Here is a 24,788-nt window from a genome sequence, read left to right on the forward strand (position 1 = left end):
AGGGATGCGAAAAGAAGCGTGAGCAAATTCCCACCGGGGGAAGGATGCCAAAGATGAACGGCAGGAAGTCAACTTCGAACCATGGTTCCGATAATAAAATCAAACTGTATTGGAAAAACATTCCCTTTGCCGCAGCCTCTGTTCTTCGATCGCTTTCCTAAAGCTGGACCGCCACTGGAATCATCGCCCTTTGGAAAAGCTGTGCCTTCGTTCGTATTTGTGCTGATGTTCCTGCCTGCTGCTGCTGCTGCTGCTCCTACTGCTGTCCCACGGTATAATTCGAGTGGTTCGACCGTGCTGAAGACAAACACTTCGCCACCCCGTCAGAAGTTTGGTTCAATTTTGTGGTTGGAAAGAGATTTATGTGATTTTTTTTGCGACTGTGTTTGTGCTCCCTTCGTCCCGGATTTGCTAAAGCATCGGCAGGGAAAGTTCGGCCGCTAGTGAACTCTACACAGCAATGTTCACCTCCACCACCTTCCACCTGCAAACGGTGAAGACGGAAAGCCTCTGCATTGTAACTGCGAATCCTTACCCGGAGTGAACGTTTGTTGGCCCACACAACCGTGTTGTAATCCGATGATGGCTGTGGCCCCGGTACCGTGGCCAAAAAATCTCGTTTGAGCGAAAAACTTTTACCCATCGAGCGCAAATCGACTGAATTAACCAATTCAGATCAACGGATTTCACTTGCTTTCGCTCGTTTTCCCCAACTTTGACGAAGGACGAAGAAGGCTCAAGGGAGTTGATCGCACGAGACGGGAGGAAACATTGAGCAATGCTAAGCATTTGCCACGTTTTCTTACTGTACAGTGGTATGTTGTTGATCGAACTAAAGGACATAAATCGATATCAAATAGGTTATTTAAAGCGATTTGAAATAACAAAAAAGTATGTAATACTACACAACAGAAAGATGGTATGTTTTTAGAAAGTTATGAAATAGATAGATAGATAGATAGATTATGAAACATTCATTTTGCCTGTAATTCAAACGTACCAAAATTGACAAGGATAGTATATTTTACTGTAAACGTAAAATAAGGCTACAAATAGGACACCAAAAATCAGCATAAATATAATAATTTACTTAATTTCAACATGCTTACATTATAGAAAACCTTTCATATCCAAAAATTGCAAGAAGAACAGTTTCTATACTCCAGCTCAGAAATTTTTATTGAAAACAACTCCAATAAAACCAATGCCACTACGCATTCTCCTTGGTACAATTTGACCAGTTCGCCTCATTTTCCTTCCCTGTGTGGTATGTGCGCGCACACAGTTTGACAAATGCCCATGGGGAAGCGATAGGAAGCAGCAATGCAAGAAGAAACTTTCAAGAACGAGAGTAACAAACAATATTCCGCTGATGAGGATAAAGCGGTTAAATTAGTTTGCTCTTTGCGAGTTTCCTCCGTTATGTTGTGCCGTTGTGTTGTGGTAAAGGCGCGCCATTTCGTGCCAACTGGCCCGGATGGAACCTGCTTCTCTGCATAGCGGTTGCGGTTTTCGGGCAGGTTGGGAGCGACTTTTCCATGCCACTCCCCGGGTTGCCCGGTTTCTTGGTCGATGCAGACCGCCGTGCCAGTCCCCGGTACCGATCGACCATGGGTCCCCGACCACGCGAACGAAGAATGTGTTGTAAATCTAATTGTCCTGATAATCGTTAATTGATCCCGGGAGAGATTACGCAGCCGGAGCATTATTCGTTTGCTGGTTGTTTGTGCTGCTTTTGGGTTTTCTTTGGTGAGCAGTGAATGGAACGGACCGTACTCGGCGTAATGCTTCACCTTCTGCCTTCCCTTTGGGCTGCATTGGTGGGGTTTGGGTCAAACGGTGCGCAATTCGCATGACACCATCGTCGTCTTGGCTGGTGCGCGTTTATTAATACCCAAGTTTGCAACGCGGAAAACAACGCGTATTCCCCCCGGGCTGGTGGTTTGGGGTAACGTTCTTTACAGGCAAACGGCAGCCAGTGCCGGTGACGACAACGATTACAACGGCGACAACATACGGACGCGACGGCGACGTACCACCGCCAAAAACGCTCCACAGCCTCAGGTCCGTGCAGCCTTGGCTGAGCGCTGAATGAAGAAATATTTTATTACTTAGCAGATAATTACAAACATGCTTCGGATTCCATAATGCCAAAGGGCTAACGACACGCAAGGGCAGCTCGCGTAGCACGATACAGCCAGAATATATGAACCCGCCGCGACATTCCGCCGGGCCGAAATGAACTCTCCCCAGCATACCGTTTTTAGTGCGAAAACTTTCACTTTACCGCATGGGGCAAGCATTTAGTTATGGTTAGAGTTGCGTTTGAGAAGAATGGTTTATTTTTATCATAAGATCCTCGCGGCAGAGCACGAATGTGAGAGTTGGGTGGGCCAGAATTTTATCGCATTTTCGCGTTCGCGCTAGAAAAGCACAACTTTCCAGAAGTTGTCTTTTTTGGCGTTTTCCGAGATTTGCTGAATGATGGTGAAATTGTGTATTACTTCGCTTTGCACCTTCCCTCGCAGCGTGCCGGCGGGAGAGGGGCCATCATCCTATCATATATGAGTCTGCAAGATAAATAAACCCATTATCGAGGTACTTCCGAGGGCAGATTTATGTGCCTCAAATGGGAAGCACTTACTGGGACAGAGAGGAACGAAGAGGGCATATAAACATTCCTCCTAAAGAGCCTCCTTCGCAGCATCCAAAACAATAGCACCGACCGTATCATTAACCCTTGAGTTGTCTGCGCTGCTCCTTTAGGTCCCGGAAGCCACCCCGTACCGTGAGAATGTCTTCCAGCACACGCTACAGTCCTTTTGTTATCCTCTATCGCACTCCAGGCACGCTTAAGTAGGACATTTGAATGATTATCTCGTCGGCTGGTGCGTGTGTTTCATTTTCCACTCATTTTCTCGCTAACGATGCTTCCCGAAGAGCTTCGTGAGGGCCCATTCCTATCGCCCACTCACGAGCGCACCGGAGGTGGGTTCGCACACCCACCAGAATAAGAGTGTCTGCTCCATAGTGCTCCGGTTTTTATGGCCGACTTTCCCGGTTCGCCCCCGGTTGGATGTTTTCCCTCCCTTTTTGTTTTGCTCGGAACCATTCTGAATGATGTTTCGGTCGTAAACTGCCAGCACAAGAGACTCATTAGAAATTATAACAGAGCACTCCACTTTGGCGGAAGTGTCTCCTGTTATGGGGTGTGGCAGGTTTCAAGTGTCAATTGCACACCACAAGCGTTCCCGGTCTCATCCCCACGTTCGCATTGGCGTCGCAGCTAAACGGGGCTCGTGCCCACGCTCGGGACTGTGGTAGGAAAGGCATTATTACAGCACACAATTTATGAACGTTCGAATCGCAACTTGTTCCGGTGGACGATGTTTATTGCACGCTTCCGATTGATCCAATCGCAGCGCTCAATGAGGCGGATTAAGCATCTGCAAGGGAGCCTGCTCGAAGATTGGTTGCGTTGCGTGGCCACACTGCCGTAAATCGCTGAAGCAAACTTCGCAGCAACTTTTTGGCTGCTTGGACAGCAACTAAACACCGCCAAGCCAAGAACGTCCATGGTGCGTGAACAAGGGAACCAATTTTCCGTCCACAAATCTCCACGATCGTTCTGATCGGCTGCAGAGCGTGGAGGGAGGGAGGCAGTGGCTATGTTGCCGCTACCCAAGTTGCCCTAAACCGGCGGGATGTATCTTTCGACATCTGCATAATCTCAATCAAATAAATCTACATTTCGACTGTCGTCTGGCAATGTGCGGAGTGGTGTGTTACGCTCCTCTCGCCCCTTACTGTCCCTTCCACAGTGGGTGCGATTTTTTGCGCCTCATTTCCAGCCAGCTCCAGCGTGAAGGAATGGTATTCAAGGCGGAATGATTTACTTAATACACGCTCTCGCTCCACCGAGAGCGGCCTACCCTCGGTATGGTGGGCTGATCTCTGGTGGTGGCGTTTCCCTGCAACGTTTTTGCTGAACCGTTTCTGTGTGAGTGTGTGTGCATGTGAAGGCTCGCTTTTAACCTCTAGCGCTCTTTTATTCGGGCAGAAAATGTGGAACAAAGTCAGTGCCAGCAGGGGTTTGCCAGCCAGCGAAAAGAATGAAAATCAAATGCGAAGCGAAGCCTTGGCGCTGCTGGAAGGCGGTTGATTGAATCTTGAAGATACGTTGGATCTGCTACAGTGGAACGAAGAATGACGGTAGGCAACATGGGATTGCCATTTTTACGGGCGCAAAGAACGGTTCAGGAATGCGGTAGGTAGCGAAAAGGCAAGGTGATCTAGAAACATCCATTTCTGGTTACAGGGAAGCAACGTCTTAGTACAACAGAATTGCCTTTTTATTTAAATTATTACGATCATAAGGGGCTGATACACTGAGCTTAAAGGGGTTTCCCTAAAGTAAGGCAGCATCGTAAAATGTAAACTCGTATTTGCATGCATATCCGCGCGATACGGGCAATACACTCTAGACCAGCATCGCTCAAACATAATAAAAAGTGTATTTGATTTATGTTTGGCAAACATACCAATCTTCCATCCTCACTGCACCGCACCACACTGTTTGCACAGGACGGAGGCGTACGGGCCTTCAATTTCTTCCTAGAAGCAGCATCGCTTTTATTTTAGGCACTTTAAAGCTCAGCTCACCTAAAGACATTTGTTGCGTGGGCATCATCATCATCATCATCATCATCATCATCGTGCGATGCTGCCTACGATCGATTCGTGCAGAACCGTTCGTAACCGTTGTTCTGGGGCTCAAATCGGGTTTCTGTGTTTAGGAGCATCGAAAATTGCCGCTCGTTGTCGCCGATCGGCCAGAGTTTGAGTGCCAATTTCAGCCACCTGACCCCTGACCCACCTTCCTGAGCAGCAAACTGAAGCAAAAGGACAGAAATATTGCTTTCGGACGGGCGATGGCACCGAATTGGACACGCTGAACCGAAGATTGATGGGGCTCGATTTTTCATCATTTCCATTTGCGGCCAAATCGGAAAAAGCCGTTTGGTGCTGATACCCCAAAGGGAAACCGCTGCCGAAGCAATTTCCTCCGGAATGGACGTGGAGGTGCAAGATCTTTTGTCGCTCGATCGATTGTGTCGTCCATTTGAATCTTTACGATATTTGCGTCCCTTCCAGCGCCTCACCCAATCAAACGGTAAATGTGCAGAGTTGAGCGTATGGGGTTTTCCACTGTTTTTGCCTTTTCACATTTTAGGAACCTTGCTTTTTTGTTTCATTCTTTTTTCCGCATAAAAAAGGAAACTTTGACACCCGCAGCAGAGCAGTGGCCGATGCCGAGGTACGGGGTGGAAGACTGGCCCTGCGTGAGGTGCTACTTTATTGGGCGAATTTTTATCGACAGTTTTTCGATGTTTGTCTGCCCGATTGCAACCTTGCCCGATAATTTATTGCCGTACGAAGCGAAGCGCGCCACGCAACTGCTGTTACGCTTATCCCAGCTCGGAAGGCTCGTTCGTGCTGGCCGGAAGGCTCGACAGCACATTACCAAGGGCAGCAGCAGCAGAAGCACAAAAAAGACGGCATAACATTCTCAGCGAGGGATCAGATGCGACCGGTGGAATGCGCCATTGTGTTGGTGAAATAATGATGTTACGCAAAATGTGTTTTCCTTTCCACGCATTCCACGCCCGGGCCCGGTTTTTCGCGCAGTAAATGATGTTTCCCCACTTCCCCTTGCACAACGGTCGCAATTTTGGGCAATTGCTGGAATTATTACAAAATTATTTATGAGCCTAATGGAAAGGCCAATGCTGGGGATAAAGGGAGGAACTTGTTAAGCTTCTGAAAATGTTCCCTCGGCTATGGAGCTCTGGTGGAAAATTTAGGCCGTTTTGAAATGGCTTTTTAGGATACGAGCTGAGCGAATTTCAGTTGATTTTTAATGATGTGCCGAATTCCGGCCGATTCTGATTGCTAATTTCACACGAAAAGCCCAATTTAACAGGCGTCATTTGTTATGTAAAAACAGTAAAACATCAATTAGGCAGGGATTGATCAACCGACGGGCTGATTATCCTTCAATCTAAATATTTTGATAATATATAAAGCAGCTGTTTTTGTGTTTTATTTTTATTACAAGCGTTTCTATACCTTATTTTTCTATTAGATTAACACTAATTATTTAAAAAAATCGTGAAAATAAGTAAAATTATGTGTCTCTCTAAATATGTGTAATCAAATACATCCATGAACAAAACATACTTTTTGAAATATATAATTTTAATTTAATTTTAGTTTATTTTAGTTTTATTAAGACATTTCTTTATTAAATTGATTTAGAAATGCTTTTTTGTACGCCTAGTCTTTCAATTTTAATATCATTATTAAAATGGTTTGAATCTTTTCAAATTCGGCAAATAACGTCGTATGCACGTTTTCTGTAAGCATTCAAGAGTTTTTGTTGAACAACAATCTTCCACTATGTATTTCCATGTTTTGTTTCAAGAATCATCTGAATATGGTTTTTTGAAATCACAACACATGAAGAATGAAAATCAAACCATCGTTGCTATTTTACTATTCTTTTCAAGTTCTGTACCTGCCATCTCGAGAACCCAGCCAAACAATATCGAATCACTTAATGCGCGCAATGTGATAAACTTTGAAAGCGTTTCATTGTCGTCGCTGTCTTCGCGCAATCCCTCGCCCATCATCATCGTTACTCTGGGACAGCCGCTTTATCCGTAATTTATCCGCCGGTGCAGTTTGACATCCACCGTCGTACACACATTCGTTCCGCCCAACAACACTGGTCTGCCCAAGTAGCTTGAACCGACCTAATGCGGGTATAGATGAAAAATGCTTATCGCAAAAACCGTTCCACTAATGGTGCACAATCAACAAATTCAGTCGACAGCTGGTGAGGAAAGTTTGGTACGCGTACCTCGGCCCGCCGGTCCCTGAGATGGTTTCTGTTATCCGGCACCGTGGATACGAGAAGCGAAAGGTGTTAGAAGAAAAGTTGCACCTTTTTTCCGTCTGCAAAGCACCACCATTTCACCTACGAAACCGCAATGACGGTCAGACAACGACGGCTGTTCATGTCGAAACAAAATTGCACGGCAAAACTTTTTTGTTCGACGCACGCAGAACCAAGAGCCCGCCGCCATTATTTGTCTCCTAACAGGGTGCGAAGAGTGGCAAAGTTTCGGTCTCGGAGGAAAGGCCGGCACGCCAAGTGTTTCTTTTTACGGTTGCACAAACAAAAACAAGCGAATTTGCCGCGCCCAGCCCGTCGCGGATCGCTGCAGATGCGCGATATGACGTTGGGTCGGAAAATAAAGGCAATTTTCTTGTGCTGCCACAAGAAGGTAAATCAAGCACCCTGACTTCGGTTATGAGCGAGCGGACGAATAATGGGTAACTTTCGTGGCTGCCAAGCGGCTATCAACAGTTGTAACACTCCATCAACGTTAGGAGAGTTGATGGTAAATGTACACCATTTGGCACACAGATACACACAGGAGACTCCTCGCGGGAATTTAACTTTAGCCAACGTACTTTATAAACTCTGCTCCTAGTTTTAGCATCTAATGGGATAAGACCGTACGGTAGCGCACTGTGCTGAAAATAAGAAGGAAAAAACGACATCGGCACGCTTTACTCACTCCTGCGAGTCCACCCCACGCCAAGCAGGCTTTTTGGGGCCAATTCCACCAGCTTGCCCCAACTGTGGTTGTTTCGGAAACGTCTCTCTAGTGATTTAGCGAAATTAAATTAAAATCTTCTTCCGCTCGCATTGACGCACGGCTGCCACTACTTGAGCAGGTCCACAAGTCGACCCACCGGCACGAGTCGCTCGAGGCGTGGTTGGAATGGAAAGTTGCCGCTTTTAATAAGGCACATCCCTTTTATACCTAATTCCCGGTGCGAACGCACTCTACGCCAGAAGAAAGCTTTGCACACCGCTGGCGACGTTGATGTTGATGGTAATTTAATCAAATTAAGGCACTTTTCTCCCAGATCTCTCCATCCCTTTCCTTCTCTTGTTTTGCATACGGATGTGCCACACGCACGAAACTTCCGGAACGGAACTTTCAGATTCGGGTCAAGCTTTAATGCTCAACTAGTTTGTCCACCGCCTACGCACACACCGACGCAAGAGACTCGTCGTCAAATTCATCTAGCGCTCTGACCGAACAAAATAAAACACCCATTTTCTCATCATCCTTATCATTTTCTGTGTCTCATTTCAGGACCCCCCGGACCACCTGGACCGCCAGGCAAAAGAGGGAAGCGGGGCAAAAAGGGAGACCCGGGCGATCCGGGCGTGGAGGTAAGCTTTCGTTTGTAGCATATGTCCGGCTCTCGTGCCACTCTCTCTCTCTCTCTCTCTCTCTCTCGCTGAAGCCTCAATATCCAACGATCCATGCTCGTCCAGTATTCGTCAAGATCAAAAAACCACTTTTCACAGCACATCCAGCAGGAGGAAGTGTCTGGCGGGACAGGAATTTTCGGACACCAGTTTGACTGACGGATGATGCGGAGGACGCCTCGCAGACGCAGAGGAAATCGTTTCCGCTCGCTCTCGTACCGACGCACCAACGAAAAGTGACGGCGAACAATTTGTCTTTTGTGGTGCAGCAGAAACGGGCAGCATGGTCTTGGTCTTATCTTCACGCCTGCGGGTGCGCATGTGAACCGCCTCGAGTAATTAATTATAGTAAATTACACGGTCGTTTGTTATTTTAACCCCCCGCGGATCTCCCGGCTGGGCCGACTTTTGAAACTCTGGTGACCGACCGGCGCACCGGTCGTACGATTAGAGTAGTGACCTCTCGCCCGTTCGCATAGCGTACGATGAAAAGTGAGGCTGATAAAAAATATCTCACCATCACTTCCTGCGGATTCGTTGTCACAGATACGATGGTCTTAACGTTTTGTTTGATAATTTACTGTCGGCGATCAAGAATGCTGTTGTTTTGTTGTGTTTTATCTCGATTTGATTGAGGTTCATTTGGAATAAACTTATGAGGAGGAGCTTCGTATAGTGTTGGTAGAAGCGAATCTTGATAAGCGATGTAGTAGCTGCTACTGGTGCTACTGCATTTGTATCATTACAAAAATGGTGTTTGTTGAACTTTTGTTAAATTACAGATGTTAAGGTATGGGTTGGACTGGTTCTAAACGATATTAGTTAACACTTTGATATTTATTTAATTAATTGATCTGGGCGGATTTGTGCAATGCCTAAACTTCTGGGGGTGTTCATAAATTAGGTAACGAAACTTATATTATGTTTCTTTAAAAGTATGTAATTTTCGACCATATAATATCACCTTTGTTTTCCAAACGTTTCTTTAGTATCTATATGCCGAAACATTGAATACAATTAATTTACTCTTCAGCTTCTTTGTTTTAGGAGGAATGAACATCTCCTATTAGCCCTTTTATCCTTTCCTTGTCAACTAGTGACGGATTTAGGGTATCGGGGTACTAGGCGATACAAGGATTACCAAATATCTTTCAAATGTAAACATTGTTATTCACCGCGTGCAAGATGTTAATCCAGATCAATCTGATATTTCATTTCCATCAAAATTATTTTTCATTTCATCAGCATGATTTTCAACACGCCTCAATCTGGATTGAGTTTGAGAGTTCTTTGTTATGTGTTGAAAATCATGTGCTGAAATTGAAATTTCATTTTGAAGCAAATACACCATTTTACAGCTGCTGGAACACATCTTGGAAGCGGTGAAAAACTATGTGCATATTCGAAAGTGATTTGGAAAACCCTGTACGATGAGTTCCCTATAGAGGTAGAGGTGGTGGAAATGACACCTAACTGTTTCTGTGGGGAGGGGGGGGGGGGGGGTGAGTTCAAATGGTTCACCAAGCTCGGTGCCCAACGTCCATCATCCAGGGGTTCCTGGTCGCTATTATTATGTCAACTGTCGACTGGTGTTTCGGTTTAAGCTATTACTTAGGTCGATATGATGCTTTATGCAATATGGCACCAAATCCTGTTCAACAATCTAAAATTCTGTTCATTTTCGATTTTAGTGTACATAAACATTCAAATTCAAATCAATCAACAAGAATATCAGTAAATAGGTACATTTAATCTTAACTTTCATTTTGCTTGGTGGAATAGGGTTTAGTCATGACAATACAAGCTGAATAAATTGAAAAAAAAAACAAAGATGCCTTAAACCTTATTGATGTCACCGAGGATCGATCAAAATAACGTTCGACACCAATTTAATGCCAGAATTAGATAACACACAACTAACGTCCTGTTTACCGAAGCCACCCGTACCTTCAAAGCTGGAGCATGTGTGGCGTTCTTGTCCTAATGCTTGTAAAACCCATCAATTACAACTCCAAAACTAACGCACTCTATTCACAAGTCTCGTTGCTACCTTGGCGATAGTCAGTGTGCGATAGGAAAGTTTTCCAAATAGTTTCAACCTTCGCCATTTGGGTTAGATGTGCATTTCCAGAGCGGTGTAGTATTTATTCAAACTTGCACCCGACATTTTCTTCCCCCATTTACTCTCCGCTCGAAAAAGATAGTGAATATTGCTTGCCTTACAATCAAAAAGCTGAGAACTCCCTTGAGGAAGGTCATCCAAAGATACGATTTCCACCTGTCGTCCAGAACAGACGAGCACGAAAAGCAAACAAAACTTTTGTAATTCTATCATCTGTTAAACAAGTTGCCAACTTTTCTGCATTCCTGTACACTTGACGATGACACACACGGTGTCTCGGGTGTTTGGTGTTGTTGTCTGAGCAAACTTCCACCCTCGGGCAGGATTCACTTCGGATCGGGTGCAGGGTTCGCTACAAACCGGGCTTAAGATGTTCTGGCGGTTTCTCTCCGGGTGATGGCCAGCGGAATCGTTGGGAGAGTAGTCCTCCCGATTGTGGGATGCTTTTATTATGCACTCTGGAAAAACTCATCAAATCTCTTGGCTCTGGCAGGCAGATAAGGGATAGTAGATCTGTCCTCTCCCTGGCTTGCGGTGTCGTTCAGTGGTGCAAAAGTGTTGCGATGAGCACTTTGCTTCCCAAGTAATATGCATCGGTTCAATGTTTTTGAAAGCTATTCTACCGCCCGCACGCTACTGTCGTGTTGAGTAGCGTCTTTCAACACTGAATGTTCTACTTCGCTGGGGGAAGTAAAGGGGGCGTGGGTGAATGAGCAAGAATCGCATTGCCCCGTCGTTGCTTCAAGCGCACTGTCCACTGCCCGCCCAAAGCCATTGGCCATCGATGGAACGTGGTTGGCTGGTGGTTGGTCTGAAAGCTCTCACTAAAGCACACCACTGCCCAAGGAACGTTCCCAGCTGGATGGAAGCAACGAACTCGGCAAGACATTTCAACTCATGAAAAGGTTATGGCCGGACCGGGGCGTCTTCTTTCTGCTGAGCGAAGCGCAAACCGCAACGGCGACAAGCAAGCTGTGTGCCGAAGGATCGGGGACCGGAAGCGGATGTTGAAACTTTTATTAGCTAGCTCAACCGTAACCCGATCCGTGCAGCAGGGAATGAGAACGAACCAGGCAGAGCACGGTGGCTGGCCTCCACCATACACTCGTTTCCTTCACCCTGCGTGGACGTATTCGCATACGAGTAGGAACATCATCGGGGAACTATTTACTGGCTGCAGTGAACCATGCATCACTAAGTCGAATGAATCTGAACATGCAGGATGGCACAGGAGCGCACGGCGTCTAATATCTCGTGTCGGTAATGCCCGTGCTGCATGAATCATAAAGCCAAATGATTGCATTGCATTTTGGGCTGTATTCTTTTGGTTGTGTTGGTGAGCTGTGTTGTAAGGAGAGACTTGCGGATCAGATGACTGGGAACGGGTAGAACATGAAGAGCTTCGGGCGAATATAGCAAACGGAAAGCAACAGCCTGTCGACAGATAATCCTAAGCTCAGCTTGTTTGAATTGCGGTTCCGACGTAGATGAAATGCTCAAACTCACCGGCAGCCGAGAGAACCGGAGCTGGTTTCATGAAGTGTGGCTAATTCGTCTTGCCAGCACTTGAACGACGGCTGTGGATTGTGCTAAGGATACAGTTTTCGTTACAGAATGCTCCCTGCAAGTACGATACATTCGATGGTTTCAGTTACAATGCATGCGAAAAGCGTGTTACAGACATCAAGGCGCATACATCATCTAAACGAGACAGTCGTTCAATTCATTACCTTTCTGAAGCGAACAATTAATTCTTTGATAGAGATATCCATCCTAATCCAGTTTTGAATGGTTAATGTACTGTTAAAATCTCTTAACTGATAAATCCCATTCAAAAGACTATCACCAATCAATGTATGATTAAAGTTCACCGTTTCTGTTTGGTCGCCTTATAGAACATGTGAGGTTTTTAAACGATCTTCAACATTGATGGCAATAAAAATGATCAAGGATTTACTGCTCCTAGTGCATTCTTCTGCAACGTACGATAACTGAAACCTTCAGATTTCGGTCTGTCTCAACTTTCATGGCGCCCCAACTTTTCAAGACGATCACGTTCCGCTTTGTTATTGACTCAACTATCAATTCATTTCAGGCTGCAAACAGGTCAGCTGGACGTATTTTTATAGTTTTATAACTGGAAGTTTCTCCGTTTCGAAAAGATGCGGCGATGAATTGATTGATTGTACCGGTTTAATCACCTTGAGGAACCGTTCCCTCAGATTCGGGCGAATTCAGTGTGGACCGGCTGCCGTCTGCAACGATTGAACCGAATCACTGCAACACATGACGCACTCGAATGCTCATAATGGTGTCCTCTTATATGTCTTTTTTTACGCTACAAAATAACAAAACACTTTAATGTTGTCTGTTTAACAAGCAAATTAATCAATTCCATTCGCAATTTTCTCACTTTCTCTGTGTTTCTCTGTATTCATTCGCAGGGTCCCACCGGTCCACCGGGCAAAAACGGACTACCGGTAAGTGCTTGCGTACGCGTTCATGGTGCAGAATTTCAGGATACAGGAAAATGCAGGCAAATTAATTTTCACAAATCATAATTGCTTGACCTCGCTTCATGCACGAGGATGCATTGCATCGCGATACATTAAATTAAATATTTTTCTTGCTTGAAATGAATGTGCTATGGTGTAGAATTCAACTCCGACACCTCGTATACGGTATGCACGGCACGTTGAAATCCATCTCAGTGTTTAATGAGGAAAATCTTCAACAATTTGCCATATTTTAAATAAATTCCGTATATTTAGTCATTCTTTTAGCAAACCTGGCACGAAATTATTTGTTTAAGCTTTTACCATTACCAAAGCTATATAAGAACTGTCTCAAGTAATTCTTATTTTAAAGACATCAAAACGCCTTTGTTATACTGAATGAGTATTTAAATAGAAATAGAACATATATTGATCCACATTTACCATTGTTTGCACGCCATTTTGCATGTCCATCAATGCCGATGCATCTCCTTCATCTGCACCAACAGGGAATCCGAGGACCGAAAGGCGATCGAGGACTAATGGTAAGAATGATTTAACACTCCATTAATCTAAGTCTTATTAAGTTATCCATTTGATAGAAGTTATTTAAAAAATAAACTCTACTCTTGTAATCAGTTCCGACATCTACTCATTCGAAGCTAAACTAAATCTTCACTATTTACTGTTCAGCAAAAACACACCGCGTCTAATACGACCGTAATACTATTCGATTTGTTTGTGTATGCTAGTGCTCAATTTAAAAACAAAAAGTATTTACAGCAACGGTACCCTAGATTGACACGTCCAGATCCCTGGTCGGAGAATGCCCTAAATTTATCTCCGCTCTAGTTCCGTGTTCCCACGGCGCGTGATGTTTACCTTGGGTGGTTTCTAACACGCGCGCACACACAGACATTCGGATGGTTTATTTATTGTTATGGTGAATGATTTCAAAACAATCACTCTCCATCCCGTGATCGCACTCGATTGATCGAACGATCGATCAACGACGGTTCGAAATGGTTGCAACGCTCAGGATGCATCCTCGACCGTCGAAATTTCCGATTTCGCCTTCGTTTGTTTGAAACGAACGCTAAAAACAACAAAACTCAGTGTGTATGTGTGTGAAATGCGCTTTACAATTCGAGCGAGTCGGGTGTACATGGTTAGATTGGTTTAGATGGTGGGAACTAAATGATTATGGATCTAGAGCGGGCCTACATGCTGTTGTTTATGAACGCGGTTTAGGTGTACCGAACCTTTTTAAGAGACCGCAGCCAAAACGTGCTCTCCACAGTAAACTCCATTCGGACCATTCGCATTTAATATCGGAAATGAAACTTACTTCCCCAGCATCGATTAACCCAGAGTCAGCAGTCCATGCACATATCGCATCTCCAGCGACGCATAAGTAAACAAGGAATAATTGTTATAGTGTACAGTACGGTGCTGTCGGCATAGTGCGTCGGTATACTGCATAAGATACGCCTGGAAAAGGGCAGCAGGAGAACAATTTATTATCAACTTATCGGGTCCAATCACTGGCGGCCAATTGACGGGGGCCGGACCGTCGGAAGCTTCCCTGCGATATTGTGGTCAAGATTACAAAACAATCATGTCTCGCGGGAAAATTACAACCACTGCAATCGTAAATTAGCTGCGCCGTCGATGGAGCGCTCGCCCCATTTGCATCGCGGATCGTTACAGTCCCGTCAAGGGAATGTGCCAGTGTGAGAAAAAGCCAAGCCAAACGCAGCATGTTGTCCAAGCGGAAGTCTTTACCTCCGGAACTTTACTATTTCGTGCGTTGCATTTGTGACTCTGGTGGACGATGTGCTGCCCTTGTGGCAAAGCCATCCCAATCAATCGCTCACCGCCGAAGTCAATCGAATCGGGCAATCAGTCTCAATTTCAATCACTCACTCACTAGCGTCCGTACGCGGAACATGCAGGCAACTGCAAGAGGCGTTGGTTCTATCAAATGCCCTCGGGCCTTGTGTAGTGAAAGCCACAGCTGGTGCTCTGGACGGACCGTTCGAATCGTAACAGTGACATACGACCAATGCGCACGTACCCTTTCGCTGTTTCGAAAGTCATCCTTTGACGAATGGCCAGTTGCGTGAGTGACCGTGTGGGTGCATTTTTGCCCTCTTCCTCTCACGGCTAATGTACAGTGGCCTGCTCGGTGTTGCCGTATGGTGCAACTACACCCTCGGTAATTGAATCTGCGTTGAAGGGTAAGATTTATTTCGCTCGATCCTTGCAGGGCTTCAAAGGAACCCAGGTCGTGGTGCTAGTTTGATGCAAATTTCCGTGCAACTTCGGTGCGTTGTGGTCATTTCGGAAAACCGGTGAGCACCGATCGCCATACGCTTTCCATCTTAGAATTCGCTTTAAATCGAGCAATTTATTGGCGGATTTATTCGATGAAATATTGAAGTGAAATGGTTTCTGGTCGCTTCGGATCACATCGGTTCGTTTAAGGCCAAAGCCTACGTTTCAATGTTTGTTCCATCGTCCTATTCATTCCTAAAACCGTGCTCATATTTGTTGTTAAATAACAATTATGAACAATTTAATAGCATTTTTTTATATTAGTTCGCTACAAACTAAATTCATCAATTTGATTCTAATACAACAAAATATGGTTTTGTAGCAAATTATGACAAAAAATTGACAAACTGCATCTCAGCGTGGCTGAATATGTTCTGAAAGCATATAAATTAACTAATGCCTAATTTTCTGAATAAGTTAACATTTCTTTTAGTTTCCATATACATGAGTACACATTGGCTATAGCTGTAGATAATAATATGATACGAAAATAGCAAAAGCTCTAGAAAGCAAAAGCTGCAAAATATCACAAATAGAACCGATTAAGTGCTATTGCAATTGTCCAGATATTGCTAACAATATTCTACATAGTATAACAACACTCTGCTGTCTCGATGATAGCGCTTATCTCAACACCGAGCGGCTCTTGCCAGCTGGTCGCAACATTTTGCCGCAGCCAACTATTCTGTAAGCAATATTGATGATGGTAAAAGTTTTGCACCAAACGACGCAATATCAATCCTGGACGCGAGCGTTCGTCGCACTTTACCCAGCACTGTAGCCTGGCCGGGTAACGGCTGCACGTTTGTGGCAAATAAAAGAATGCGGAGACAACTTTCCGGTCCACACAAATTTATTTTTCCACCGCTGGGAGCAGGAGATAGTGTGGCTGCAGTAAAAACCGAAAACACAGCCATGGTAGCTGCTTTTTTTGTCTTGCTGTTCTTTTGGCTAGAATGGAAAGAGATTTTTTTTTTCATCTGCCTTTTCCCACACAGCCCAGGACGGGACAAAGGACTTTTCGGAAGGTATGAATACTAATTTTCTGAATCATTTCAGCCCAGTAGCGTCCTTGGGCTGTAAGAAACGTGTAAAAAGACCATTGCTACACGAAATCCGTATTTTTATCTGGTTTTGAAGATTATTCAAGGTGTCCACTTGCAAAGGGGCAACGAAATGAAGGTAATAAAGATAAGTGGGGATGAAAGATGGCCATTTTTTCTCATTTCCGTACAGGAGGCGATGGTGATTGTTTCCCATGTTTTGCAATTATTCGATTACGTTTGCTTCGTCAAGCGTGATTTCGTACAAAAATTTCAACATGATTCCTGTGAACAAGCTTGATGAATTTTATTCGAAATTCATATCAAATTATCTGTAACTAACGTCCATTTGACAACATGACAACTTTCGCTGTTCGCCGTTTAAGCAAATCAATTGCACTGGAAAATTCATCCCTGTGTAATGCATTTTTCGAATAAATCACTTACAAGCGCTGTTCGTCCTTTCTTTTCTCATACCAAATAGTATCTTACTTCCAGACAGTTGCCATGTTTCCAATCCATTCAATCGACTTGCCACCTTTTTCTGCCCCATCATGCCGGTTTGCTGTGCCATAAGCAGACACTTCTTGAGTCTGTATGCAGCGTCACGGAGCATGTTGAAAATTGTGATTTAATTTCTTTTCCCCTCCCCAAACGACTTGGCGTGCTTGTCCGGGCCACGGGACATTGTTCTCTGGGAGTGCGCTGCTGGAAAAACGTCCCAACGCAGGATGGGCAGCGAGCATTTGATCGGTATCAGCTTAATAGATTTTTCTCTAGTGGTTCGATTCCTAGCCTCCCAGCTTCTGAGAACGTGTGCCATGAATATGGCCACTGTTCCAAGGATGTGCGGCATGGCAGAACAGAGCACAGGACACAAAGGATTCGTTGTGCAAACAAAAAAAGAAGGTAGCTTGCCAGTAACGTACCGAGACCCGGGCACTGAAGCACAGCTCCAGGCAATGTCCTTTTTCTAGCGTACATTCTGCGCCGTCTCTCGAACCGTGTACGTGTCGTGCGTGAATGTGCCGTCGTGCATTCCGTGCTGCAACGTGCTGCCAAGAATACTAATGATCTTGCCCAGTTTTTCGTGGTTCGCGCCTTCGGGAGCGGCCGTGTTCGTTGGTGTTGATTTGTTTACAAACGGCTAGTCAGCTGCACCGCTTGGGCCCCCCTTGGCACTGCACCAGCGACTGCACAGACAACGGCAGCAGCACGATGAGTGAAAGCGTATTCCAAACAATGCCAAGCTCTATAAATTAACTGAACCTCAGTCGGTGTTAATCTGTTCGGCAAATCTTGACTCAGCCGGGCTGCGTGCGCGTACAGTATCGGACAGAAAGATAGGGCATTGGGTTTTTAACGCATCGTGCACCCGTTGGGCCAAGTTTATGTGTGGTTTGTATGTGTTTGTGTTTGTGTGTGTGTGTATGTGTGTGTATGTGTGTGTGTATGTGTGTGTGCATGTGTGTGTGTGTGTGGATGTATGTTTGAATGTGTATTGATGTGTGTGTTTGTTTCACAAGTAGGTCGTTTCGGATAGATTTGTAAGTAGCTTTTTTGTGTTTTGGGTTAGGTTTTTGGTGTGATAAGCAGGACCACCGCCCTCGCGATCAGTGTGTTTTCGATATATTAACAATGTTACGGTCTTCTTTCGCCGTGGTCTTCTGAGGACGACCGGTTGACTTGCGCGTTTCGGTTGTCCAAGCGCGTTTCAGTTGTCTAAGCACGTTTCGGTTGTCCGAAGCGCGTTTGCCACAAAAGTGCGCGATCGTTCCATTACGAACTCGATCCTTTTGCGCTTAATGCCAGCAGCAGCCATTCGCTTTTACATATGGCGCTGATAATCGGTACAACGTTTACCTCAACCCATTGTTACTAACATTGCTTGCTTGGACCGTCAAGAACGCGCTGGTTAAAAACTTGGACACGGCTGATCCCGTGCTCTGCCTGCGTTCTACTTCTATACGCGATGAATTACATCGTTGTCGAGCAGCGAAAACATCGCATGGATAACAACTATCAACGAGTACGCGAGTAAGCGTCTTCCCTTCAAAATCGAGAACAGAATACTGCCGCGCTCATGAAACAAAACGCCCATTGAAAAGAACAACTGCGCGCCAGCTCAATGCACGCACAAAGTTTACCATTCGCACACAACGTGCAACGCAGAGATGCACGAAGGCCTTTCAATGGCGTGCACTGGAGAAACACCTGTGAGAGAATGCCGAGTTCATTGCTATTGTGCGTGTGTCCATTTCGCACCGGTGTCGCATTCACATTCATGAAACAGCACACCTGCGTTTTCGTCCGAGGAACAAGGGCTGCTGTCGATGCAAACTTTAGTTTTTATCCAAGTGTAAACGCACAATGTTTCACATGATAACACACATAATAAGAATAATTTCAACGCAATATGACATCATGGCAAGCTATGTTTTTCAGACACAAACCCGCGCACTTGCAAATACACATTAAAAAGCACACTCACTTTCTACTACTACACACACACACATGCACACACACACACACACACACACACACACACACACACAAACACACACACACACTCACACACACACATACACACACATACACACATACACACACACAAACACGAGTAACGTGGCAAAACAAGTGCACGGTGCATTGAAAAAAAAGGGTCCTATCTTAATGTCCGATACTGTACCGACCTGATGCCCTCGGCGGTGGCTCGGTGTGTCCATGTAACAGGGAGCGAAGAGGAGTGAAACGGCACGAAGGTACGAAATGGTTTGTCACCCGGGCTTACGATGGGATTACGGTGCTGACAGGCGATTGCACGAATAGACACGGAGGGAACACCAGTGTACAGCCGGAGGTGGATGATTAATCTGAGGAGCGATTCGGAATGGATCGTGTCGCTACCAATTTTCACCCCGAGACAGGACAGTGTTGTTGTGTTTTACCCCGCGTAGCCCGGCAGCGAAGACGAATTTTCCAGTCGCCCAACAACAGCCCGACAGCCAAACCCGGGTGTGTTGGTATTTGGTGCGGCCGCAGCATTGTTGACATAAATTTCATTCCATCCCAGGGGCTCGCGGAGGGTTGTGATGGAATCGAGTCTAACTGGGCCCCTAAATTATTGCCTACAATACGATCCGCTGACAGGCGCTGACAATGGGGTATGTTAATTCTCGCCTTTTTCCCCGCCACTTAAGTCGTCGTCAAATCATTCTCCACTTGCACCGAGAAGGTGGTTGTGGAAGAAGTAAAAAAGGTAATCGGGATGTATCGCACCACCGCCATTGCGATTGCTCTGGCTGTGATAGATGATGATCCTACTCCGACAGCGGCTTAGTGGCGTTCAGGCGTAAGTTTTCTTCGCTTCGATAATTTATCATCTCAGCCCAATCTCTGCTGCCTGCCGAGGAAAATGATCAACATTCACCAGCCGTTAGTGTTTTCCGGGTTGGCAAAGTGTGACTTTCTGTGGCCACGATATTGTGGAAACGAATGGGAGAGAACTCTCTGCGACCGAGTCGCAGTCTCGAGACGACGGTGATAATAAGAATGCATTCGCTTAATCGCTTGAACGATCAAAGAACGAACTACTCGGAAGATGGTTCGGCGTCTGGGTAGAAGAAAAATAGTTCCGCTTAATCTCTAATAGCCAATTATGCAGAAGAAAGGCGTAGCCGCTACGAGCCCCTCCTATATGTGTTTTAGGTAATCGAGATGTTCATGTTTTGGCCGTAAAGTTTTTCCTTTCTTGGGCCGACCAAGCTAACTCTGAACCCAGTTCTGTTGTCGGAAGGAAAGCTGGACAGGGCTTCCGGTTGGTTTCCTGCACAAACACTCTGATAGTGCGCCGAGTCGCGTTGGAATTTATTGGCACATATAGTAAGACTTTTGTGCGGTTTGCCAGTTCTTTTTTGTCTCGGACTTTAGTGTAGAAATACACACGTACATAAACTTACTTTTGCGTACGACTTCAATTGGATCGCTTTTCCACGGCCGGTGGGTTCTCCATTATCCAATGCTCGCTATTTTCAAACAAACTGGGGTTCTGCCAGAGTGTCCCTTTTGCTACATGATTGCATGTGATAGATGGAACGACGGCAAGGGTATGCACTCCTTCTGCACAGAAATGTTACGGCAGACGATAGTTCTAGGGTCATGGGAGGACACCGAAGGACGAACAAAATTTGTTCTACGAATGGCTCGCTGCATCCTTTAACATTACCCCCAGTGCAGGTGCCCCTAGCCTGCAATGGAAAAGTTGAAACAGAAATTATTAATACACGACACTAGCAGACTGTGCTCCGGCAGACAAATCCGCCGCTGCATGGCAAGGGCAGTCGGGAAATGTGTCCGAGAAGGGAGACTACGAAGGAAACAAGAAGAATCATACATCAGCTAAGCATACGTTAGTACGTTGCAGGAAATGTTTGCCTGGGGGAAATAGAACTGGAAACTCTTTCACTGGGTGTCTACGTGTTTGTGCTTCCACGGGAGCCATTTCTCTTGAGGGCTTCGCTCGTGTAATTATGGTGAACTCTGGAACGCAACGGATGGTCAAGCAACGGGGACAAAGGGGGAAAAAACTTTCCAACATAGAATAATAGGTTTTATTGGCTCCAACAACCCATCCCCCACTTGCTGCTTATATCCTTATCACAAGTTGTTTTAAACAAATTATACGACTCTAAACATTGGTACATGATTTCTAGAATGGACACGTTTGTTTGGCATTGTTGAATTTAATGTTGCTCCTAACGATGGTATACAACTTGTGCAATTGTTGGTGGAAGCTATCAAAAAACACTTTTTGAAGTTGATGTTGGCGATTCATATTGTCATTAAATGTATTTAAATTTTTATTCCATCCATTTTCCAACTTCAATTCCACCAATAATGTTTAAAATAAAACTTTATGAATGGAAATTATTAATCCAGTTGGCAAGTAGTGAAGCTTTATAGTCATTTTCAGATGAAACTCTTGACTTTGTATTCGTAACATTTAGTCAACTCTGTTCAAGAGGTGATTTGTAAGTCATTATGGCAAGGGAAAATAATGTCAAGTAGTTGCTTTAGCCTTGTTACGAGCAGGTAGTATTTTACCTTCTGATATGAATACTTGATTAGTACACCATATTATTTATTTAAATGGAGGTTTCTTATTTTGTTGTGTGGTATAGAGATTCTGTAACATGATCAGTTATCGATAGATACTATTACAGGCTCAATCGACACTTTATTGACAATTTTTTGGGTACTACTCGCCAGTGCAACTATTACAATCATTGATAGTACTAACCAAATAGCACACAATCATTCGGCCATTTAACTATTGGTCCGCACATAAAGTGATGCATTTAAACACGCTTTAAACGTGTGCTTATTTTTCTCTAGTCAAGCTAGAGACCATCATAAGTAGCCCAATTAAATGTTATGAGCAACGAAGCAAGACCCAAACGTAGTCACCTCCTTTGTAGCCACTGGGGTCTAATAAGCTCCTAACCGTGTGTGCCATTTCCTTTCTTCGCCATTTGAAGTGGAAGTGCTTGAAGAGAATGAATCCTTTTAGTGTTGTGTGTATTGTTCCCAGTGCTTTTTTTGTTTAGCTACTTCCCCACCAAAGAGCCATTTTTGTGTACCCATGCGTGCCGATAACGCAAAAGGACGTGAATGGATCAAGTCACTCCATACACGCTCACTTAAAAGCCGACATCCTTCATGCGGAGCTGTGGTATTATTTCTTCCAGGACGGTACCACTTGACCTGCTCGTGGGTAAGCTTAAAAGCGGCCCGTTGGATGCCACTCTAGTGGTCCAACAACACTGCTAGCTTGGAGGTGTGCATGTGTTTGTATCCTGAACAGCAAAAGCATTGGCCTGACGAGTTAGGCCCGGTCTGCAAATAGGCATTCTCGCAAGCATGAAAAGTCAGATTGCATAAATGTGGGCCCGTGTCTTCGGACGCCCATTAGCCGTGAAGCCGTGGGAAAGTCTATGTGTGTGTGTGCTGTTTTTTGCTTTGCTGGGTTGCAGCAGCTCAAGCATCCTTCGGTGTCGGAAACTTTATTCCTCGAGTACACTCCTAACAGTCTCAGGGAGCCAGTCAGTCTAGCACGGCGCGGACGAAGGAAAGGATCACTCTTGACAGCTTCCCATCCGAAAGCATTTCTCCTTTCCGGGCGGATGCTCTGCAACGGGTTCGCCCCACGGCTCCATCCCCGAAGCCGTGACGAGTTGCAGTCGCGACTTTTACACAAACAACTTCGTCTCCCGGTACAAACCGTAACGTGTCGCGATCCGGAAGATGATCTCGCCCGACCCAGCTCATGTTGTAATCCTTCAAAAAGAAGGGTTTCATCCTTATGGGAAGTCTCTCTTGCTCTTACGTTCCGTTTGGCGTTGCATCACACATGCATGACCGTGTTACAAGTGCTGCTTCCGACGTTGTACCTAATTGCTGATAAATTATTCTCACCCGTTGGGCGCAAAATGTGCAAGAGAATGTGCCAGACACAGGGATTTGTCGCCCAACGAGAGTATTTGATGCTGGCAGCAAATTCGGTTAGGCGAACCGTATGCAACAATTTAATTTCAACAATGAAAACAAGCATCCCGCCCGATCGGTGAGTGTGTTTGTGTGCGGACGGTCCCCTCCGCTGGGAAATGTGTGCTGTCTGCAGCATTTACATGCATTTATTCTTGATCCTTGCCCTAGCTTCTAGTCGCTCGTGTCCATGCTCTATGTTCGTATTACAAGTATGCTCGCCCAAAAAAACATGCCATACTGACACACGCACACGAACCTCGACTCGTTGCGGAAGGAGTTTACTTTTTGCACACAAAGTATACGTTTGCCATCCACAAACGATGCCTCCAGGGCTAAAGTGGAGGGTTTTTTTTACGTTGCAACATGTCTGCATCCGGAACGTGGAACGTTCTGCTACTCAAACCACCGCCTTACCCAGACGAGACCGAGACCACATTTAAGAAATGAGGAAACAGATAGGAAAACATGGGACAGAAAAACACCAACGAAACGGATGGTACGAATGAGCTAAATGTGCGAAATATGTACATACCGTTTGTCTGCATTAAGTGCAAAATTCTTGCACCATATTCCGTGGATCTATGACTTTGCTGGGCCCGCGCGGCAGGTAGCAGCGATGAAGTAGCCCGCTTTGTTCGTCCGTCGGAGTGTTGAGTTTTAATTTCACCACCAAGCACAAACGCCCCTGGGGATGTTGTACACCGGACGGGGGTGCAAAAGCTGTTCTTCATAATAAACCGCCACCGGGCTCGTGCCGGGCGGAAACCAAGGGACATAAAATTGTGGATTAACAGTCCTGGCGCAATGGCGGCGGTACGCCCAGCGGATACACAGCAATAACAGCCGCGGAAGATGAGCAGTCCGACAAACAAAAATGGAGAAAACATCCCTCAAACACATAGCACGTGGACAAAGAACAGCAGGAATTAGCAAAACCGTATGCCAACGAAGCTGCCATTACCTTTAGCCGTTTGTACTCGGTAAACGTCGGCTCAGGAACCAGGGATATGGGTAGAACGACACTGCCCGGAGCTAAATTTATGTGTTATTCCGGAACAACGCCAACAAAAACAGAACGCCTGGATGGTTTTTGTTTTTAGCTGTACAGCACAGTAGTGCGACCTAAGGTTTGGCATGCAAAGGACGCTCTCCCTAAAACAGCTTGAAGCAACTCGTGAAGAAGTATATCATTCCATAATTACCCCGCTTGGTGTAAAACTATGACACCGGTGGTCAACGGGAGGTGTTTCTTGTGTGAACTACCGAAATTGCTCAGCACATTCCAAAAGGTCAAATGCATGTGCTGAGGGCAAATTGCTTTCTCACAGTGCAACTTTTGGTCCAGCAGAACAAACACTACCGTGGTACGGTCGTGCACTAAAATGGAAACGATAGTTTTGGGGAACCTTCCACAGCGCAACGGTGGACCACACACACAGCGACCTGAGAAGCCTTTAGGTGGTTTCCAATGGTGCACGGAAGAGTGGGGCATACTTAAAAAAAGGCATTTTTGCACGCTAGCAGCACGCCACTTGCCAGGATGAGGCGGATGAATACCTGTCGGAGCAGAGTTCTGCCCCGTTCATCGTCAAGGTGAAGTGGAAACGCTATCAAAGAGAAAACTTTTCAATAAGCTATTAACTCGGAGGATACTTTAGCGTCCTAGTTTTTCTATGACGGTAGATGACTATCATCGCCATAAGTAACAGTAGCAGCAGCTACAGTATCAGAAGCGGCGCCGTACTACCAATAGCTGCTATGCACCGATGCAGGCTGAGTGTGACAAGAATCCATAACAGTTGTTGCCCTCGGGTACAGTGCAAAAAGTCTTTCTGAGATAAAAAGAACAAACTTTTATCAATTTTTAATTCATACTCTTCGATCTCGCCCGT

At 45.4% G+C, this 24,788-nt stretch overlaps 1 protein-coding gene across 8 annotated transcripts in view; it reads left to right on the forward strand.

The window, feature by feature from the left end:
- LOC120948133 (collagen alpha chain CG42342-like) overlaps positions 1–24,788 on the forward strand; it is an 85,438-nt gene that overhangs the window by 30,513 nt on the left and 30,137 nt on the right. For 7 of the 8 annotated variants that reach the window (XM_049607363.1, XM_049607364.1, XM_049607365.1 and 4 more), the window contains exons 2-4: positions 8,235–8,314; positions 12,920–12,955; positions 13,480–13,515. In XM_049607363.1, coding sequence (XP_049463320.1) covers positions 8,235–8,314; positions 12,920–12,955; positions 13,480–13,515 — 152 coding nt within the window. The remainder of the gene's footprint in view (positions 1–8,234; positions 8,315–12,919; positions 12,956–13,479; positions 13,516–24,788) is intronic. The other variant, XM_049607367.1, reaches the window with a different exon arrangement.

This window comes from Anopheles coluzzii, chromosome 2 (genome assembly GCF_943734685.1).
Source record: "Anopheles coluzzii chromosome 2, AcolN3, whole genome shotgun sequence".
Classification (NCBI taxonomy): domain Eukaryota; kingdom Metazoa; phylum Arthropoda; class Insecta; order Diptera; family Culicidae; genus Anopheles; species Anopheles coluzzii.